This window comes from Caretta caretta, chromosome 5 (genome assembly GCF_965140235.1).
Source record: "Caretta caretta isolate rCarCar2 chromosome 5, rCarCar1.hap1, whole genome shotgun sequence".
NCBI classification, from domain to species: Eukaryota; Metazoa; Chordata; order Testudines; family Cheloniidae; genus Caretta; species Caretta caretta.
The window spans coordinates 47,783,598-47,806,820 of NC_134210.1; the positions used below are offsets into that span (position 1 = coordinate 47,783,598).

The following is a 23,223-nucleotide window of genomic DNA, read 5'->3' on the forward strand; positions in this document are numbered from 1 at the left end:
GGAAAATTAATCAAGAATCCAAGTCATCGTACCCAAAAGACAGCGTGAACCATACAGCTGTAAGTTTGATTGTATTGTCCTTGACTGGATAGCTGAAACATCTCATAAATGTTAACCAAATCTGTAAAATATGAGAAAATACGTTTAAAAATAAAGTGTTTTAGACAATTAAGTTATAGAGACCGGGATTCTGTTCTCTGCTTCATCAGTAAAGCAGCAAGCAAGGGGCATCACATTACAGCTCTTTGATTCTCAGGCCAGACCTGCATGCTGGTGTAGGTAAAAGCAGGTTTGGGTATTGCCAAACTCCATTTATCATGCACCTTTGATTGCCTCCCCTGCACTGGATCCACTGGGGTTACTTCTAACATTCTTAATCCTTATGTAGCGTCAAACAACCTCCGTTTAAAAACAAAATAGTCAGAAATATTTCCATCTTTCCCACCAAAATTTTACTGTTCCGAGTGGATGACAGGCAATATTCCACCCTGAAATATTGGCAATTTTAAGGTCTGATATGTCATGACCCATCACATCTAGAAATTGGTGCTTTACACAAATGGAAAGGAGCTGAGACTGCCCTCATCTCAGAAGGTTTACAGCAGAGCTGGTTGGAAAATGGGGTTTTCCACTACATCTCCCACAATTGTCTCCTTTCCCGGAGAGGCAAGGCAGTGCACCATAGGAGTCTCCTGGAAATGGTACATCATGGGAGATGTTATCCGATCAGGGCGCCTCACCCATAGAGAATGGGGACATGAGGCAACTTAACTACAACTCCTATGAGGCATTGCAGCAGCATATCTAAATTGAAATATTTCAGATTTTGGCTGCTTGGTTTTTTGTTTTTTACTTAAAACACACACATAGAAAGCAGATACTTTTTGCAAATAATTTAGTCAAAAACCCAATTTTTCATGGAAAAACAGTTTTGATCAAATTTTTTTGACCAGCTGTAGCATACATATTTTCAAGATATCGTTGAGACATTATTACATGTGGGAAAGCTATTTTAGATAATTTTTAGTGGCTTCTAAATTAGCTAGTGATATTGTCTCTCTCTTTTCAAGGTCTGTACTGTAGGATTCAAAGTAAATGATGTATCTTGGCTTTACAGGTAGGATATGGAAAACAGGCCCAGTAAACTTTTATGAAATGTTATAGAACAGTTCTAAGTTTTCCTGTAAAACATTGGGCATATGCTGAATACATGACTGTATACTGTCTTATAAAGATTTTATTGGTATTCATTTTGGATGACCTGCATAACTTATTCATGGCTTCACTAACTGTAAATAAAGTGGCCATCCCAAACCTCATACTGATTGAACCTTTTCATCATCATATGTTCCCCCTCGCCCCATATCACACTTGTTTTTCCAGTATATATTAAACAGTGCTTGAGACATAGTCCCATATTTTTGTTAGGAATGGCTCAAAGGGGTCTTGGCTGCCCTTTTCCTGATGAAGAATGGACCCATCATCTCTATGATGCTCAATTCTCTCCCACTGGCCTGTGAAACTGGAATCTTGTGATTGTTCCTGAAGCCAGGTGTCATATTCAGTGTATAGCACATCAGCTGTCCACATCAGGTCATCCAATCAGTCCTATTTCAGGGCACTAATGACAGCTCTCGTGTTACCATATACACAAACTACAACTTAGATTTTATTACTTACCCCATATAGCTCTGTGCGGATTCTAACAAAACACCTTCTGTACCAGGTTCCTGTGTCACTCTGAATTTCTATGAGCTCATCTATCTGTTTGGGAGTTTTGATTCTATTAACCTGTGAATGGAAACAGAGCAGCATTTTCTCGAACTGTTAAAATGCAATTAAAGGGGACTTGAAAGTTTAAATAAGCTCCATAAGCTAAAGATGGGCAGACAGTTAGGGGCAGATTTTCAAAAAGATAGAAGTATAAAGTCTTAACTGGAAATTTACAACTACAAATATACTATTTGCAAACGCTACACAATTTACATGGACAAATTAGGTGTGCTATTGCACACAATTTTGCTCTTGGACCTGTATTTCTGCATATTCAAACACTAGTTTCTGTGAAAACAAAATAGTTCAACTTTGCAGCTGCTTTAACAGAGTGTTGCTAAAAATTTGGGCCTTAATGTGGTATTGTGGGTAAGAGCATAATAAAGCAGATACACCCAATTTTCTTACAGTCTGAATAAAGTATGAGACAATTTGCCATGTATGCCATGCTGTCCTATTTGAAATATATCTAAGGTACATATTTTTGGGGAAAACAATGGGGAGGAATATGTGAGTAATCAACAAACAAAATGCAGCATAACACTTTTGTGCTGAGAAGGGCATGTCTTGGGCCCACCAGGGATAAAATGTTAATGAAACCCTTCTTCACTATTATAGCATTAAAGAGGTGAGTGTGGTCCAGGGTTATGTGTTCAGTTATTGCTGGGTTACTTTCACTGTGACAAACATCATTAAAAGTATTTTAAATAATTTATTAGAGATACCAAAAAAGAAGGAAAATAGTAAAAGCTTTTGAAATATAAAGTATTAGGTACAGCTTTGATTTTAACAATATCCCTTACTCCTTTTCCCTTTAGCTGTGGGGAGTTTTTATAGGGATTCCCCCCTTCCTTCCCCTGCTGTTTGACCATCTTTAGATGGTATTAAAAATGTTTATTAAATGTCCTTTTTAGAAAAAAAGAGAAAGTTAGCTGAAATGGGCTGAAGCTGTTGTTGAAGTCCAGTCCTGTTTTCTTTAGGACAAAACCAGACAAACGCACAAAAGAGAAGCAAAACAAGAGCAAAGATAGAAAATACAGCTTCTGTGTCTGGTGCTGACTCTCACTTGCAGCCTTGCCACTGGAGAAACAGATACAGTACATGGCCTTATAGGCTACTCTGAGACCTGGCAAACTTGCACCAGTGTTGGGCTGTTTAAACTGTGATTTTAACTGCCTGTCTGGAGACAGGCTCACAGCAATGTGGCAAAAGGTGGAGTTGTCTTGGCCAGCTCAGCCAGACTTTTTTTAGACAGAAGACAAACAGAAAGAGAAGAAATAAGGTATGGAAGAAAAATGCTGGGGGGGCGGGGGGAGGAGGATACTAGCAGGAACTCAAGGATCACACTCCACATATTATTTGGGATTTAGCTGAAAGCAGTGGAGGTGGCAACGTCATCTGTTTCTTTCTCATTTGCCCAATTTGGTCAGGATGCTTTTCAGGATCAGGACCACAAAGGCCCAATGGTGTCATGGTAGATAATGTCTCTGGAACTAGAGAGGGTTGTGGCCATGATGGTACAACTTGCTCCTTTCAGACCCCCTCCCTCCTTCCCCCAGATATACAGGCTCCAAGCACCCTTTTGCTGGGCTCAGGATAAATTCCTAACACGGGTCCCCATCTCATCCCACACAGACATTAAGGAAAGAAAAATTTATATTTGTTCTGAAATGGGATAGCTACGCCTCATCACTTTAAGACTCTTCTTTTCCAGTGCAAAAGCACAAAGGACCTCACTAAAGTCAATGTTTTCCTATGAGTTCACACTCAGTAAGCAAAACAGCAAGATGACATAAGTGTTCCTATATCATTGTAGATCATCTGCAGTTTTTGATGATATCTAGGTGCAAACATGCTAACCAATACTGACTAAATGTTATTTAGTCAAACTCAAACATCCACAATTTAGCCTGAATTTTTTTTCTTGGTGATGGGCTTGTGGCTTTCTGGCTGGGCTCTTTGGACCAGACTCGGCCCTGGTAAAATGTACCCATTCCCCCCCCCCCCCTTTACTTGGGGCCTGGAGATATAAAATGTCCTGAAAGAGGCAGCAGCCTCATCCCATTAACAAATCAAAGCACACTTCAGGGTTTTTTTCTTTCAGCTCATTGCCATGCCAACTCGTGACTTTACCAGGAGCTTTGAAGCGTCTAATGTCACAGGTCTTTTAATCTAATCTAAACAATCCAATTTGGAACCATCTACTTGTCTCCAACTTTTCCTGACCTTCATCAAGAATTTTATGGAACAGGCCAATTTTTTTTTAAAACCTTGGACAACTTAGTGTACAGGCCTCTGCACCACCACACTTGCATAAAATAGCTGTAACTGATAGACACAAACAGGCAGACGGCTGGATAGACTGGCTGTTGATGAGAAATGAATGTGCAGGGCTTGCAGTAAAGAAAGTGTGTTCCCCCCCTTAAAATAGAAGAATGGAAGATAACCTGCCCAACCATAGCTCATCATAGGCTTCAAAGTAGTAGCTCATTGTTTTATTCAGTATGCCTTTCCCTGCACTGTTGAAATGTTTCCTGTTTAGAGCTTGTAACAGGATGGCAATCACCTCTTGCCTGTGCCCTCTTGGCCAAGTGCATATGCCTGCACGCTCTCTAATTGAGCTAAGTCTTCAGCGACTCACCCCTCCAGTCGAGTCACATACAGTCTGAACATGAAACACAAACCCCTTCTGAGGTAAACAGTTGTAATGGGGGCCTATCCCAGTACCCCTCGGTTGGCCTCTCTCTTCCTGTAGCCCTCCCAGGTTCAGGACCTTAAGTAATCTCAGTCTTTAAACAGTCCTGGCCCTGGAATCGAGCCATACCTCAAGGGATCCCTCCCTGGAAGCAATGTCTTTTTCTCCTCTGGGCCTCTCTGGGCCAGCGTGGTTACTAAACAGTTCAGGTCCCCTTCTGGGGGGCTGTATTCCCAGTTCAACATTCAAGCCACTTCCCCAGCAGCAAATGGGAGGAAGCCAGGCCTGCCCAGTACTCCTAAAAATAGCAACCACCTACCATGTTCCTTTAACTAAACCGTGTTGCTGCTATGATTTCCTGGGCCACTTCCCCAGCACCTTTGCCCTCACTGTAGGGCTGAAGTCTTTGACCCTCTCTGCTCCCCTGATCCCTTCTAGCAGCTGCTTGGTCCACAGTCCGTTAACGCCCTCAGCCAGCCAGGAACACCAATCTTACTCCTTCAGCTCCAGGCAACGACTGCCCTCACCTCTGCCCTGCAGCTCCTTTCATATGGGCTTGCTGTGTCCAGACTGGCTGCTCCCTGCAGCCTCTCTCTGATTGGCTGTGTCCCATGCAGCCTCTCTAGGCCACTTGGAGGACTCACCTCCACTGCTTCTTTCTGGGATGAGGTTTGGTAGGATCATGAGGCCTCCAAGAAGGGGGCCTCAAGGCCTGGTACACCCTGTCAAGGAGCTGTTTCTAGCAACTAATCTGCACTGGATACAGCCCAAAAATCTTAACCCTTTTAAATCAGATTCTGGTAGCAAAATAGAAATGTTCCTAATATAGATAACTATGATTTTGGTTCGAGCTGGAGAACTTGTTTTTTGCAGAATTAGCTCCACACCCAATAGAACTATAAGGTGCTCCTTAACAATGACAACAAAATTCATTGTGATAATATCCTGAAAGAAATAACAGAATTCCTTTCTTTTCGTCTAAAATTATAAAAATGCTCAGCTGAATAAATAAAAAGATTTGAAGAAACAAGAATACTAAGTTATCTAAAAATCCATTTTCTGTCTTTTATTTGTAAAAATTTGTAACTATAAAGAGAGAGATGCAAGACTGGACTATTCTAAGTGATAGATTTTCTGTTGGGTCGGTGTAGAAAAAATATTTTGAAGCAAGTCTAGTTTCCACAGTATGAAATATGGGAAAGACAAAAAACAAGAATAGCTGCATATCTAAGTGAAAAGGCAACTTCTGTATTCCACAGATGACTAGAAGTGCATAGTACCTCAAATTTTACAAACTAATGGAACATTGTAAAGGAAAATTCACCCAGAAAAAATGCTCAATTAACATAAATGCAGTATGAATTGACTGAGGGGGAAGAATTTTGTCTGTAGTGGATTGGAAGATTTTTTACATGGATATTGATCCGAGGCAACTTAATGTATGCTTTTTTAAAAGCCCCAGTTCTGGAAGGTAAACACATACTTAAATTTTAAGCATGTTAGTAGTCCTGTGGACTTCAATGAGAATTACTCATATACTTGAAGTTAGGCATGTGACTAATTACATTGTGAATCATAGCCTAAGAACGTAACTGCCTAGAGGTATAAATATTTGCAGTGTTGTTGTAGCCGTGTTTGTCCCAGGATATGACAGAGAAAAGGGGGTGAAGTAATATCCTTTATTGGACAAACTTCTGCTGGAGGAAGAGACAAGCTTTCAAACTTCACAGAGCTCTCAACAAGTTAGCACGAGTATAAATAGCAGTGTAGCCAGGGTAGCATGAGTAGCGGCAGCTGAGGCCTGGCTTAGCCATATTGAATACGCACCCGCCTGAAACTGGTGCGTACTTACTCAGCACGGCTAAGCCAAGCCTCTGCTGCCGCTATTCATGCTACCATGGCTACACTGCTATTTATCAGAGGGGTGGCCGTGTTAGTCTGGATCTTTAAAAGCGGCAAAGAGTCCTGTGGCACCTTATAGACTAACAGACGTATTGGAGCATAAGCTTTCGTGGGTGAATACCCACTTCGTCTGATGCATGTAGTGGAAGTTTCCAGAGGCAGGTATAAATATGCAAGCAAGAATCAGGCTAAGGATAACGAGGTTAGTTCAATCAGGGAGGATGAGGCCCTCTTCTAGCAGTTGAGGTGTGAACACCAAGGGAGGAGAAACTGCTTTTGTAGCTGGCTAGCCATTCACAGTCTTTGTTTAATCCTGTGCTAATGGTGTCAAATTTGCAAATGAACTGAAGCTCAGCAGTTTCTCTTTGAAGTCTGGTCCTGAAGTTTTTTTTACTGCAGGATGGCTACCTTTAAATCTGCTATTGTGTGTCCAGGGAGATTGAAGTGTTCTCCTACAGGCTTTTGTATATTGCCATTCCTTATATCTGATTTGTGTCCATTTATCCTTTTACGTAGGGACTGTCCAGTTTGGCCAATGTACATAGTAGAGGGGCATTGCTGGCACATGATGGCGTATATTACATTGGTGGACGTGCAGGTGAATGAACCGGTGATGGTGTGGCTGATCTGGTTAGGTCCTGTGATGGTGTCGCTGGTGTAGATACTGCTATTTATACTTCTGCTAGCTAGCATGAGTATGTGTACACAAGTAGAGTAATCACAACTCAGCTCTAGACAGGCCATTTGTTTGGTTTTAAACCAGACAGTCCTCTTTTTGAGTGTTTGTACTCAGATAAAACCAGATGTGATTTTGTCCAGTATTAGACAAGGGACACCATTTTGAAGAATCATGCTGTTCCGCCCCTGCTGGTGTGAGCTTGCACGCACTGTGAGTGTGAGGTTACACTGGCAGGATCACACTGGCAGGGACAGAGCAGTGTTATTCCTGGAAATACCAGTATGTCTGCTATTTTGGGAATGTGTGAGTGGCTACCCTACCCAGCTCATAGTGTAGACATAGCCTAAGTGTATTCCCCACCCCAGTTCAGTTTGTCTCCTTTTCATTTTGGTTTTGATAACCATATATAAAGGTGAAGCCCTAGTCATACTGGAAACAAGTGTAAATATTACTGGCAGATGACATGTGGCTTCTGGAAAATATGACATCATATAATTAGGAAAACGTATCAAAAGAAAAACACTCAAATTAAATAAATAATTAAGAAAAAGGAAAATCACCTGAATCAAACAGAAATTAGATCTGCTGCAGGATCAGAAAACATATTAACTACCAAAGGATCTGTATCTTTTTGATATAACCAGTAACACAGAGGTCAAATAAAAAATGACAAATATATCCAGGCATACAGTCAGACTGGATGAAGCTATGAAGTTTAAGAATACCAGCTAAGTAAATACTTGGACAACAATTCACAAAAGCCAGGTCTAATTTAAATTGAAAAGATTAAAAGACAAAAAGAAAATTACACAAAAATTCTTTGCATGCGTACCTAATATGATAAGATGCTAAGATGGTCCAATGAGGAAACTTGTGATAAGCTAACATTCTAATAGTGTTAGCATTCTATTCGGTTAATATTGTAATAGGAAAACACAAGCCTACATTAGGGACCACTTCAACGCATAACCTTGATGTATAATACAATGTTTCTAATACTTTGGATTTAGGAGTCAAGTTTTCCCATCACTAACAGCAGCAGCACTGAAAAATCCCAACTCCCTGGTGTTTTGCCTCTTATCCATGCAATGGGAAAGCGGAAGTTTAATCATATTAAAAGCTGACAAACTATTTACAACATTTAAAAACAACACACTGAGTTTAGTTTTAATCATTTTTCCAGTGTTTTATTTCAATAATTAATGTAGAAGGAGGGAGTGTTCTCTAGCCGTTAGATTAGTGGAACAGGAGTAACTAAGCCCATGTTCTTTCACAGCTCCACTGCTAACTCACTGTGTAGACTTAGGCAATTTGCTTTACCTACAAATGACCGTAGGTATTAGTAGGTGTAATAACAACAACATTATGCTGGAAGGTTTTAATGGCTGCCATCAAGAGGATCTTTGATCCAAAGGCAGCCACAGACCTGTTAAAGCTGATGGGTGCACTAAGCACCCTCCTTTCGACTAAACTGAAGGAGCAACTAAGCTCCTATATGAAGACACCTGGAGACAACAGATGCTACCACCCAAGGCAATTGGCTGCATGCCAAAGCCTGAATAGAGTTACATCGTGACGTTTGAGGATTTCTCCTGGGACTGTTTGCAAATGCAGGGAGTAGGGGGATTGTTTCTGGCAAGCTGGATGTGTGTTAAAGCAACAAGAAAGCCAGCAGAAAGCAAGACAAACAGTCATGAGCATGAGTTTGAGAGGGAGCAGAGAGACAGAGCGCCTTCGGACACAGAACTGGCTGGAGAGGCAGATTTGGATTTCTGAGGAAGGAAACTGACTATTGTGGTTTGTTTCTGCCATGTTCAGAGAAACAAGACTTTGCTCACATCCTTTGTAAATAAACAGGATTTCACCAAAGAAATACTTGTCTCATATAATCCATTTCTCCTCCAAATGGAAACAAATCTGCAAGGCCCTGAATATTGGTAATAACTCAGGCCAAAGAGGCAACTATAATAAATAGTCGACTTCCCAGGAGGGTATCAGAAAATTATTTTTAAATGTGTTGAGATCTTGATATAAAAGACATTCTACAAAAGTGCAGTATACTTTATTCTTTTAGCTCAGTAAAAACAAATTCATTTGAAAAGGTTTCAGTGCATAAAACGCAGCTGTTAGAGGTCCAGTGACTTTATCTTTCTTTTTTGCATTTACTATTATCCACATTAAGGCAGGCATAGGCTTTGCAGCAGCTTTCTTAAGGAAACACTAAAACTGGAGAATATTGGTTATATCAATACAATGGAACTTATTGTTACATCACTGATCCACATGCCCTGCAGTATGCTGGCTAAGGTTTCCAAAGCCAGCCAAGGGATCTGGACACCTAATACCTATTAATATTAAAGGAAACTGGGTATTTAAATCCCTTAGGTAGCTTTTAAAACTGAAGCCATTTAGTTTATATGGCAGGGCTGTAGAATAACTTCCTTACTCTGAGTCAGATGTACCACAGGTATGTAGAGTACAGTTACTGATTGCTAAACCATTCAGGACCTGGCTGACAGGAGAACGGATGCTGCTCTAAGAGGTCAGCTTGGTGATTAATACTCACTGTGAAGACTTTTTCAGGCTGACCACGAGCTCGCATGTTGGTGTCATGAATTTGCTTGAGAATCATCCAAGCTTCATCGTGTTTTCCAACCTATAAAATTTGACCAAATTATGGAAAAGATTTATGTTAATACTTTTTAAACAATTTTAGTACCCGGTGCTGTGATACTATGGGGATGAATGCTCCAGACATAAGATAAACAGGAACAGGGAATTATAAAGAATACGTTGAAAGTTTTACCTCCAGCAGAAACCTTGGACTTTCTGGCATGAAAGTGAGTGCTACTACTGAGGAGACACAAGGCAGTGCACAGACGACTACAAATACTCTCCAGCTGTGAAACTGGTAGGCAGACCCCATACTAAAACTCCATCCTATGGGAGAGAAAAATAAACATCAAAAGAAACAAGGAGCATTTCACATGTTAATGTCTGACGACTTTTGAATAGTTGGATATAAATCTACACCCAAATTTGGCCCAGCAAATATTTATTTTGAGAGGGTGGTAAGGGAATTATCCCCAGCATTTGTTCTATTCTTGTTCCACAGACATTCAAGGGATCAAGTTTTACTGACACAAATGCTCACTGGATGCATTTTAAACTTTTCTCTGTAAATATTCACACTGGACCTGGTAATACCTTATGTGGGATTGGAGGCTACTCGATACAGCAGTGGGAGAAAGTTTCCCAACCCCCTGCCAGAAACCTCATCCAGAGATAACTAAACGAACCAAACAAGGACATCACTGCAAGCTTCGCAAATAGGACCTCACATATACACATGCAATGGCTGTGTGTGAATATGACAGAAAAATTAAATCTAAATGCTACATCCACCCACTATGTTTTACAATGGTCTATTTTTTCTAGGAATGATGCCTCTGACAGGGCCTGTGTAAGCCTGAAAGGACAATGCTTAGTATTTTACAAAATTCCATCATCCTGCTTATCTGCTACATCTGGCTAAATTACTACCACTCCCTGAGAGTCAAAGCCCGAGTGGCTTCTTCAAACCTTCCTACTGATTATTGATAGGATTTACATCTATCCCATTAGGCAACAGTAATGATGCCATGGGACTTCTGGATAACAAGTGTCGAATTCTCACAAACTATTAGTAATCAATCCAAACAGCGTAAAAAATTGCAAAAAATGTGACAATTATATTAATATAAAAATACATTTGAGTCAATTGCAATATGTAAACAGAGGTTAAAATCAGAGTAAATTTTTCACTGTGAATTGTTTGCTCATTTACCTGCTTTAAACTAAGCAGGCATGTTTTTATTTTTCTGGTAAAGCACTGGACTTTTGTTTTTAATTGAGTTAATTATTTTTTTGGTATAAGATCAAGAGTTTCTTAAATTGCATAATTGCTCAAATAAATTGGTTAGTCTCTAAGGTGCCACAAGTACTCCTTTTCTTTTTGCGAATACAGACTAACACGGCTGTTCCTCTGAAACCTTAAATTGCATTACCTCTCATTTAGAAAAGTGAATATGGCCAAAGTAAATTCCTTTTTAGGTTTGGGTGAAGAGTTAAGGAATTTTTTTTTTTGGTGTGGTTTTCACCCCACTAATTTTTATAGAACTGAAAGATAGAAAAATAAGAGTTATTTTGATTTAAGATTCCAAAGTCTGATTTTTTTATTTATTTTTTCTACAAAAGGAAGATGCTAATGTCAAACCAACTCAATATGGAAACAGAGTCCCAGAATGGAATACAAGGCAATGCATAATGCATAGAGCATTTAAAGGGCATAACTCTCTTCACATCTAGTCCCAGAACACTGTACAAAGAGCCATCTAAAATCTATTATGGTAAACATCAAATGCCTTCAGCTGGAAGTACTAAGAAGAGCATTCAGTGTTTAAACTCGCATCTGGGATTTAAATCCTTAATCCTGAAGCAGTTAGGGCTAGATTTGAGGTAAAACAGGAGGGGTGAGAAGAAAAAAATGAAAATAACTGTCCCTTTCCTCCAAAGAATAGATCTTGTGATGGAACCCTAACAGAAATATCACTGAGTTGAGTTATTAAGGATAAGTTTCCCGAGCTAAAATATTTCAAAGAAGACAAAAGGAAAGAAAGGCTTCCCTTTGGCAAAAAGTTTATTAGTCAAGCCTTGATCATTTATAGAACATTCAAAACTCTGAAAATGCAAATGTACTAAAAAGATACAGGTATGTGGATACGCACCATACTGTATATTCTCTGTGTAACAGATACACATATATTCTGCTGAAGATTTCCTTTGCATCATTCTTGTACAGAATGATTACAGAAGCATGACTGAAACTGGTAATATGTCCCCTGATGCTCAGTGAAAACACTGTAATTCTCCCTTTTACATAATGAGACAAACATGTTTTATATTATTAAGCTTTTTCTTTCTTTTGTTCCACAGAGCGTGTCAGAATATGGTTTGTTATGCAAAGCGTGGTGTTTTTCATTTGCCATAATACAATGAAATACAGCTTTGTTTTGTAGAGCAGCTTTCATAAAAACTTTACCTGAAAGCACTTTACAGAGTTAAATAACAGAATCTGAATTAAATAACAAAGGAGAGAGAAAGAATACAGTTAAAGTGTAAATAATAGCAGAAGGAGAAAGAAATTGAGGTAAGAGAGAAAAAAGATGTTTTCAAATAAGAGTTAAAAGGAGATTGTATTAATAAGGCAAAGAGTTACAGTAAAGCTGCTACAGGTGACAGCTGCTGCAAAGGAGAAGGTTCTTACACCAACAATAGTGAGATTGTGTGAAGGGACAAAGAGGGGGCCAATGAAAGATGGGCAGAGGGTGTAGAGGGCACCAAGTTCCATGAGACAGTCTTGTCAAGTTCATGGAGGGATATACATACACCAGGGGCCATATCCTCAACTAGCATAAATCAAAGTAGCTCCATTGAAGTTAATTAAGCTAGGTTGATTTATATCAGTTGAGGATCCGGCCAAGGACAATTGTGACCTGGATCCTGAAGTGGGCGTGGAACCAGGAGAATTGTTTGAGGAGTAAATGAAGGCATTGCAGTTCTAGGTATGGTACATGAGAGAAGACAGGCAGCAGTATTCTGCACAGGTTGAAAACTAGAGAGCCTCAAGAGAATGGACTAACAAGGTGAAAGAAGCTGATGGTTTGGATGAGAATTTTCAGCAGAGATGGAGTTGAGACAGTAATGTACCTTGGCAATGTTACAGAGATGCTAACAGCCGATTTATAGACAAAGGACATGTGTAAGCAACTAGAATTTAAATTCAAGAATTACATCAAATTATGGATTATAAACCAAATTATTCTATCTGTTGTTACAGCCCCAATAGGCTGCTGTGTTTGTGTCCCACTATGCCAGACCAATGCACTCTTAAGCTTCTTTTAGTCTGAGTCAGCTGCAGCACTTTCTCTTTCTTTGGCCTCTGTGTCACGCTTCCTGAGCACAGGCTCTCTGGCTGTTACCCTGTTGTGTAAGAGGGACCTCGCGGTCCAGCTGCCTCGGACTCCGGAACCAGTGTTGATCCCCTGCAGACTCCTCAGTAGATTAAGAACACCCTTTTCCAGCATTCCAGCCTCATGGGCACTCTGGTTTACAGTTCACCTCTTCAGGGATGTGTCACAGTTGAAGGCATAACACGCAGGCTTTGTAAAGGTTTCTAACACAATCACTCTTTACCTTAGACAGCACAAGCAATATACAGCTCTAGACAAAATAATAAAACATCTGTATGCATTTTCCTGCTTCAGTTTCCTCATTATACTTGAACGTTCTTAGGTCAGAGTCATCTAGGTTGTCCAGGACCCCCCGTTTGCACATGGCTTCTCCTCCAAATCACTGAGTGTATGTGTCTCTCTCTTCTCTCCCCTCACCCCCCTCCAGCCAGCTTCATTCTGCTTTCTTTCCCCAAAGGACTGGGGGAGATCCTTTCTTTTAAAACCCCCAGTCCTCTATGTCAGGTGACCCCATGATAAGCCTCTTCAAATGATCAAAGTCACCCACCAGCTGAACCACTGCTTAGTCACCAGACCATCTAGACAGACTGGTTCTGGGCGGTAGCCAACTCTTTGTCCAAGGGGACTTCCCTGGGAATAGAGAGCCTTCCAGATTTAATGACCTTGCATTGTTAGCTCTGTGCCACCAGCCCCTGGAATTTCAGTCCAAGGTTGAGGTGAAAAGACAACAGAGAAGGCAGAGAAGCCCCACATTCAAAATGGAGTTTGCCCTCTAACACAGATGTACATACTATATCAAACACAATTCATAGGCTGTATATAGACAGATTTCCCAAATTGTTACACCTATACAATCACACTGACAGACGCATTTGCAACGGTGTAATAAAATAGAATTTGGCCAGTGGAGGCAATGAATTGTTCAAGACAAAGAGAGAGGATGCTCCTTATACCCAATAGCAGCACTTCTGTTTTAGAGACATTGAGCTGAAAGAAGTTAAATCAAAGCCACAACTTGCTAAGTCAAAGCAGGTGAGGGAAAAGACAGTTTGACAGGTGGGAGAGGAACTACAACAAGAAGGAACTAGAGATGCCTGTATAATTATGGAAGTGGAGTAAGATGATGGAGTGGTCCATAGGGTGGACCACACAATAATAAAGGAGAAGGAGTCACCAGCAGTCAAAAGAATGAGCTATTAACTGCATGGAGGAATGTGGCTTCTGTGCTACAATTAATGGAACGCAACCAAGGACCTTGTTCTAGGAGAGGTAAGTGCTGAGACAGAGAAGGCTACACAGTGGTTTCTTTTTTAAAAAAAATTAAACATTAAGGTGACACTGTGCAACAACTAGTTGTAGAGGTTTGACATACATGGAAGAGAACATAACTGTAGTGGGATCTACAAACCCCATACTGAGCAGAGGCAGAAGGGGGAGGGAGCCTCTTCTGCCTATGGGAAAGCAGCCTGACCACATCCCTATGCAGCTGCCAGAACTGCCAGTCATGGAGGCAGGCACTCACAGTGGCAACCAATACAGGAACAAGGCCTGCTATAAAAGTAGAGCGCTCAGAGAAGGAAGAGAGGCAGAAAGGCTTGGGACAGTGAAGGGGTAACACCCCTGTACCTTGCTTCCTCCAGAAACATGGCCCAAAGGGACTGAAGGAGACCACTAGGCCTAATTAGAGGCGAGGGGCCAACCAAAGAAAGCCAATCAGCGGGCAATAGAGACCCTCTGAAAGACCACATCAGGGACTGGTGACAATAACACAATATCTTACACAGCCACTGGCAGCACACAGGAGATACATGATGGCAGATCCAGATGATACTTGAACAGCATCACTCCGGAGACATTAGCTGATGACGTGGTTCATTTCTGGATGACCACTGCCCAGGGATGGAAGGATCAATAGTAGCAATTTGTGTCAGGAAAGATGCTACTAGGAATGGTAAACCCAGTAACACATCAAAGCACTGTCTGAAGAGGACAGACTTGTTACTGCCATCATAGCCCTGAATCATGTTTCCTTGGGAAAAATGCGTTATTCCTTTGGTACATTTTTAAATACATCAGGACTTAGTGCAACAGATCAGTAACTCGTGGCATTTACAAACGGGGCCTAGCGTAAGACTAGTTGATAGATAATATACATTCTATGGCAGGAATTACTCCTTCCCACCCTCTGCTCATTTATCTTTATTTTGTCTATATGACACCCATGTAGTCCCTGATCCTGCAATTTAGTGTATACACACATAACATCAAAGCTGATTTAATAAAAACCAATAAAAATGATCCCACTGTGTGAAATTGATTTATTTATTTTAATTCCATAATGTGTTCGGCAATTAATAGTTGGTGCCTGTGACAAAGAGCTTACAAACTAAGGTCCTGATCCTGCAATTTACAATGCATGGGATACCAAGATAGCGATAGACACTGCTGCTATAATAAACTGCTTCTTAACATATGAACAATCAAGCAGAGCTAGCAATAGCAGCCGCCTCTATTTTGACACTCTATGTACTGTAAATTGCAAGATCAGCACCTTAGACTGTAAATTCTTTGGTTCAGGCACCCATCTGTTAAGTGCCTAGTACCTTCTGGAAGCAAAATAAATAAATATACAGTGTACCATTTTGATATTATAAAGTACAGTATGTTAACAACAGGATTTTCAGGCTTGTGATCCTGTTTTTCTGGCCTTTTGACTAGGTTTTGTAATTCACAAACTGCATGAGATTACTTCACAGGATCATTTAGTGCTCCGCCTCTTTCTCCAAGAAGAAATGAGAAAGGAAACAAAGTGACCGATAACCCTTCAAAAGTTGCTTATTACATTGAGTGCCTGAGAGAGGCAGACATCTAGGCATGGAAAGTTTCTTGAGCCCTTGCTGGCTTTGGAAAAGCTGAGATGCTTTAAAAAACAACAAGTTTTTACATAAAATTCTGCAGAAAATTGTTTTTCATAAAAAAAGGATTTATTTGTATTTCAGGCTGATTGACTGAGGGCATGTGCCAATGCAGGTGAATCAATTATTTTGAGCAAGTAAAGATGTACTTTGATTTGATACATTAATTTTTATACAAACAAAACAAACAAACAAACAAACAAACAAACAAACAAACAAACAAACAAACAAACAAACAGGAGGCGGTTACTTATTTTCCTAACAACATAAACTGCTTCCTAATATACAGTCAAGATGAACTAGAAATAGTGGCAGTGTCTGTTGCTGTCTTTGTATCCTGTGTTATATTCTTGAGTAGCAATGGCTCCTTCATAATTAAGGTTGATGCTTGTCTCACTTTATAAGCCCAATTTTTAACGTTCCCCTTGAAAACGTCCCTGAAATGTCATGTTCCTCATTTCATCGTAGGGGAATATTCTGCTTGGAAATTTGGGAAAAAAGCAGAAAAGGGACTTTAGTGTTATTTAAAATGTACTTTTTGCTGACTTTTTAAACCCGTCCCCCCTTTTTTTTGATTCAGCGGATCTCCAAATGGTCCAGGCTACAAAATCTAAATTTTTACATTTTATTAGCCTATTTTTTTCTTTTTTGGGAGAGGAAGGATGTAAAGAAGGAGAGGTGCCAAGTGAGATAATTACAAATATATCTAGTAAAAAGAGCTTGTGATGGGGTGTGCATACACTAGGTTGATAGGTAGGGAAAGAGCGACTCATTTAAAGCAGAAATAGAAGCTCTGGTCTACATTTAAGATAGGTTGACATAGTTATGTTGGTGAGGGTTGTGAAAAATCCACACCTCTGACTGATGCAGTTATGTGCTGATCTCACCCCCGGTGTATATGCAGCTATGCCAATGGAAGAGTGCTTCTGTCGATGTAGCTACTGTTGTATGGGGACGTGGTGTTTCTACACTAGCGGGAAAACTCCCTTTGTCAGTGTAGGCTGCATTTATGTTATGGATTTATGCTGGCAGCATAACTACGTTGACGTACCAATGCCAGTATAGTCTCTACAGTGTGAACGTGTCCTCAAGCAAAGGTAATGGAAGTTCGTGCTGTATATGCCCGCAAAATGTTATTACCACATAAGTCAATTGTGTAGCAAAATCCAATTTCAGTGGACGGTAACTTATTTTTTTATATATTTTTATGTGGAGAAATTACATCCATATTTACAAAAACCAATATTTGTGGCATCCTCCCTTTTCAGCCATCCAAAGCACCCTATTCTACACAATTCCACACCGCTAGAAAAATCAGTGTTCTTGATGGTTCATTTATAAACCCCACAGTAGCACTTTACATTATCTCAGTGATAGGGAAAAAATAATCCTTGTAGAAGTGATCTCACCAACTGGACCATTTTCAATGTTCATTCTCCTAATCCTACACCTGAATTCAACATCTTCGGACACTCTCGCCTCTATTTGTATATTTGCTGCGGTGAATGGTACTCTGAACATCCACTTTCAAGGGCATTTTTCCTCCCTTATCTCAAATAATGTGGCCTACCTCACAGAAAATCCTCTTACGATGCCTGGTCCCCTGTGTGACAGGGTACATCACCCCCGCATTGGTGAGGCGAAGGTTAAGGACCTGCTCCGGATGCAGAAAGCCATGCTCCCTTGTCTCTACTAGGCATGCTCCCAGTGGTGGGAGCATTCAAAATAGAGCAGCTCAGCTCAGCTCAGCTCAGTCTGGGCTGACCAAGGAGGAGCGCAGTTGGGAACCTTCCGGGACTGCCAGGAAGCTTCCGGGACTCCAAGTCGCCTGGATTGGCCTCCTAGATAAGCTGCTGGAAGCCCACTGACCACAGGAGCTGAGGGCAACAACAATGATGTCATCAGGAGAAGGGGCTCCTGAGATGAACCTGGGAGAAAGCCAAGAGGGATCCCAAGACAGTATCATGACACTGCAGAGGTACAGGAAACAGCGGTAGGAAGTAACCCAGGGAGCATGAGTAAGGGTAAAAAACACCCGAGGTCACATATATGGCCTACTGGTCAGAACCCAGTGGAGTAGGGTGGAGCCAGGTTCGCCTACCTCCCACCCCCAGGGACTGTGTCCACCAGGCAGAGCAGCCCTTGACTCTAACCCTTTGGCAATGCTACTGTGGACTGTAGCTGGTAGGCAGAATGGCTCTTGACTCTCACCACTGGGCACCACTGTTGTGAACTGTAACCGCTAGGCAAAGTGGCCTGGACACTTGCTACTAGGTGGTATTGATGGCCTGGGACACACATAGGGTGATCAGATGTCCTGATTTTATAGGGACAGTCCCGATATTTGGGATTTTGTCTTATATAGGCGCCTATTACTTCCCACCCCCGTCCCGATTTTTAACACTTGGCACACAGGCACCCCCTGACATCCTGGCATATAATCTATTTATCTGGTTTCCCTGATTTGGTTTGAACTTATTCTTCTCTTAGTCTCAATTTGTCATCACTTATTGAAAAACGTTACATCTCATATCGCACAGAATACGTTCCTGTGCAAATGATCCTCAGATTGATTTTCCGTCAGTTCAACAATCACTTGTAGATCAAGCTCCAGTCTGGGCTAAGTAATAATGTAGGTTTGATGTTTGCTTTTTAACCACCATCTTTGTTTGAAGCCAGATGCCACAAAACTGAAATTGTTCTGCACTTGCCACTCCTTATTTCTGGAAATGAGAATCATTTATATATACACACCTTTATTCTACATATGCATCTCAGCTTAGAGACTCTGACCCGATAAATGTCAGTCCCAAACCTGACTACTATAACAACTGCTCACCCCACATTTCAGGTGTGCACAAAACAGATTATAAACTTCTGTCTCCAATGTCAGTCAAATACCATATTAACAGAGCAGGACCACATCAAAATGAATACTCTGAAAAGGCTGTTATAAATAAAAGAAAGCCAAATCTCAATGAAATACAGTTACAGTACAAACAAAATCAGCTCAGGTTATAAACCTCTAAAGTCAACATCTTGTATGATTGATTTTTACCTTTGTATTTATTTAATACAGAATCATACTCAAAGTCAAGTCATCTCATTTTCAAGAAACAGGTTATTGCTTATGTTTCTGTCAGCAATCCAATCTGCAAGTTTCCAAAGCAAGTGTATGCTGTTTACTCTCATACACATAATCGGTGGTACAGTCCTGCAGACAAATTCCAATGAAACTCCTATGACAGCCACAGTAAAAAGATTTCTCTCTGTTACCCAACGCAGTTTCAATTAGTAAAAATGAAGACCTATACAAATCTTCCAGATCAACACAATCAAAGCAATAGCTGATGTTGTCACTAGAATTAGTCATGGTAACATATGCAGCTAGGATTACACAATCCCCCCTCCATCTCCTCATTTTCAGGCAAATTCAGCCATCCTTACTTATGTTCATTAGTCTAATTCTACCCGTAGTTTCACTGAAGTAAACTGAGTTACACTGGCATAAAAACTGGTGTAAAACAGTGGAGAATCCTGCCTACTGTTTTCCCAGTGCAATGCTTCTTATTTAATTCTGGAAAATCCTAGGCAATACGTCATTTCCCAGCTATTAAGTTTCGTGAACCAATATTTAACAGTGCTACATTTAATGAATGACACCCATTCACAGTTATGGACACACACTTTACCTTCTGCTGTCACTCTGACAATATCAAAATCTTTTTCATTGTATAACTCCTTAAGATTCCTGGCACCCTGTCAACTGGTAGGTTCATTAAGGATTTTATTGCTCTTATCCTTTTTTCCTCCCTCTTCTCACTGGTTTTCAGCTGCTGCAATTTATCTCTTGATTTACTCACATTTCTGCCATGAATAATAATTATGTATTACAGAAATAGCAAAAGAAATTTGGGGGGTGGAGAAGAAAACTCAGTGCCAATGCATTTTTCTTAGCCTTGGGTTGCCTGTTGTAATACCCATTCTGAAATCACATGATGAAGCAGCAAAACAAAACTAAAAGCGCAGCAACTATTTGCTTATTATTATGTTTAACACATTTAAAAACTGCATCAAATTTTCTTAGATCATGAACTAGGCTGGGAAACTTGGAACGACTACTGTGATGATTTTGGAGTTGGTCCCCAAGATGTCTTTCATTCTGATTGTCTGAAGATCAGCTTTGGAGCCAAACGTAGGCATGTTCTTGGTGCTAACTCAATTTGCCTCTCCCATCCCTGATTTATGATACAACAGGACAGTTATAAGTGTGCTTACTCTGTTTTATTCTGAGTGTTGTGCAGCAGCTACCCAGAGTTAAATATTACCCTGGCTCCTTGTAAATGCTGCATCCTAAAATCATTAATCTTGAAGCCAGTAGCAAGTTCCAAGGTGCTATGGTTTGTTAAAATAAGTGGTCCCAGTGCATCCTGGGAATAGTTTTCTCGGGCCAAGGTGCAAAATAAAACCTACAATGACTGAGCTGGAAGCTCTGTAGCAGCTTCTCAGTGGATATCACCGTCTCACTCTACTGATTACCAGAAATGACCAGATGAATCACTGAGCCTGCAGCAACAGATTACAGAACAGTGGTAGTGCAGGGCAAATCAATCGCAAAATGTACAAAGATGATCATTTACATATAACCACTTATTTAAATGTCAAATTCCAGGCCTTGTCAGATTTGTTTTCTATTATGGCACTGCATCTCCTCCATGCAAATATTAAGCTGAAAGAGTATCTTTAAACAAAGTTTCTGATCTGAAGAAAGAAAGGACATTTCAGTTGTACACACGCTAATGGAAGTGATGCATAGCATACCTTGGAATTTGTTTCAAATAAGAATTTAAGTTCTTTTTCTGTGGTGTTTTCATGGTACAAGATTCTTGTAAAAGAGATGCTTTCTATCTTCATTTAAAAATAAATAGCACTCACTGTTAGGGGGCTTATTCCTTCACCCACTTACTTCCCTGGTCCTTCTCGCATGAACAGAGAGCAACAATACCCGAAGTCCAAAGGTGCAAACAATTCGATGTTTATTGGGGTGAACTTCCAGCAAGCATGATTCCAGTTTCCTTCCTTAGTATCCTCCTTCCCAGCTCTGACACCACAGAGCCTTACACCTGTGTCCCTGTTCCCATTCCTGCCCTTAGCCAAACATGATTCCAACTTCCTTACTCCCATTCCCTGTTCCCATTTCCCCCTTTAGCAAAACATGATTCCAATTTTCTTACCCCCATTCCCTGTTCCCATCTCACACACCCACATGCCCACCCCCACCCACCCCCAGTCACTTCCTCATTGACTACAGATTATATAGTAAAACTTGAGTTCTGCTTAGCTATACCTTAACCAATCATTTTCCTGAAATTTAACTAACCAATCCTAACATATTGTAACATGATTATGTAACCAATTATATCCCACCACCTCAATTAGTTTACACCCAGCAAAATTAATTATACAGCAGACAGGAACAATCACAGAACCAGACAGAGATTATACAGACAAACAACAGCAAAGTGGGAACTATAATGACAAAACAATACAGAAGTGAGGATTTCACATCCCAGCTATTGATAAGTGAGTTCTTGCCAGACAGGATGCTATCAAACTAAGTTTCCTTTTACATTTTCTAGGCACTTCCCTTTCTCTGGAGGTGATAGGAATACAATCCTGTCCTGATAGTGCCTAACAGCCCAATAGCACCTTATTTCAATGTGACTAGTTTGGAATGTGAGGATGTAACCGTTCGCTTCCCAGCTTATGGCTGCCTCTGCTGCTTAGCCAAAGGCCTGAGCCTAAGCACAGGGCCACAAACTGTCACAGTAAGAGAAGGCCCTTACACTGGCAGACAGTGGTTTTGATTCTTTCTTTTATACCTCTATCACTAGCCAAGTGATAAGAATACACCTAAATTCTTAGAGTATAGGCCTTTACAGACAGGCCTGAATATCTATATCCTAACACTCACTGCAGAAAGAAGGGAGGTTACTGTCCTCCAACATCCCATATCAACACAGTAGGTACAGTTAGGGGATCTTTACCCCCAAACCCCAAACTTCTAGACATGAGAATCCCACATCTCCTTAACAATGCAGAGGTTTCTAAAGGTGGCAGTGAGTGAGGCACCTTCCAGACCTAGGTATTCTTCTCATGGGGAAGCCTTCAGATCTACAGTAAAGTCAAAATGTCCCATCTAGTGGGACTCCAATGGGGGGAGGGGGGAAGAGCAGCCCCAAATGCAGGTGGAAGAGAAATGGCCAGGGAAGCCAAGGGAATTCATTGATTCAATGTATGTCACCAGCAGCTTCCCTTCTATGCCCTTCAGTGGTGCTTATCACCCTAGCACCTAAGCACCTACACTGGTCACTACTCAAAAGCTGTTCTCCACCCTCTTATATTTACTTTTAAATCTGGGGATGTGCTCACTAAATAGAACCTGTGATTAACCTAAATTGCCACTTGATGGCACTGTTACTGCACTCAGATATAAAGTATCCAGTAGATAATTTAACTCTACAGTAAGTTTTACTATGAACATCGCTGGGTAATTTAGAAGACCCTAGATGTAAGCTAAATCTAAAGGATAGGGCTAGAAATATTTTACACTGGGCAGAAGTTGAGACACACTGTTACTAGGTTTCAATTGTTATTAAATGTGCCCTCAGCATTTCCCCATTTAAATGGTAGCAATATCAGTGGAGTAAAAAAAGAACTGCAGCTAGAACAACATCTATGCTTTGAGGTCGACGGATTTTGACCATATTAAGCTAAATCATACTCCTAAGGGATCAAGTTAGATATTGCACAGGGTCAATTGAAATAAATGTTTTCTGACAAACATAGGTACTATTTCAGTATTACACTGGAAACATGTGCTTGATGGAGGGGGGCTACAGTGTCGGGGGGCTGGTTACCACACTAGTCTTTCATCTACATAAAGATATAAATCTTGCTACAATCACACATGAAGAGCAGTTTGATGGTCTGAGACTAATCACCAATGGATCTCACTCCACATTACCAAAACCACCATGCAACCTGGCACAGTAAATCAACCACTGTCAATTTTTGCAGAAGAGAGTCCAGAGCTGAAATAGCTGGAGTGTTGCAGGTCATGACTGAGGTACATTATCAAAGCTGCTGGTAGAAGTTTGCATAATGTCTGGCCGCATTATGTCTGGATCTCTAGCCAATGCTATTAGTCCCTGACATTCACAAGGAGAAGCAATTCAATACAAGAAG

At 40.6% G+C, this 23,223-nt stretch overlaps 1 protein-coding gene across 3 annotated transcripts in view; it reads right to left on the minus strand.

Moving 5' to 3' along the window:
- SV2C (synaptic vesicle glycoprotein 2C) overlaps window positions 1-23,223 on the minus strand; it is a 216,921-nt gene that overhangs the window by 34,101 nt on the left and 159,597 nt on the right. For all 3 annotated transcript variants that reach the window (XM_048851524.2, XM_048851525.2, XM_048851526.2), the window contains 4 exons: window positions 9,856-9,989; window positions 9,616-9,705; window positions 1,681-1,791; window positions 33-121 (listed from right to left, as the gene is read on the minus strand). In XM_048851524.2, the coding sequence (XP_048707481.1) occupies window positions 33-121; window positions 1,681-1,791; window positions 9,616-9,705; window positions 9,856-9,989 (424 nt within the window). The remainder of the gene's footprint in view (window positions 1-32; window positions 122-1,680; window positions 1,792-9,615; window positions 9,706-9,855; window positions 9,990-23,223) is intronic.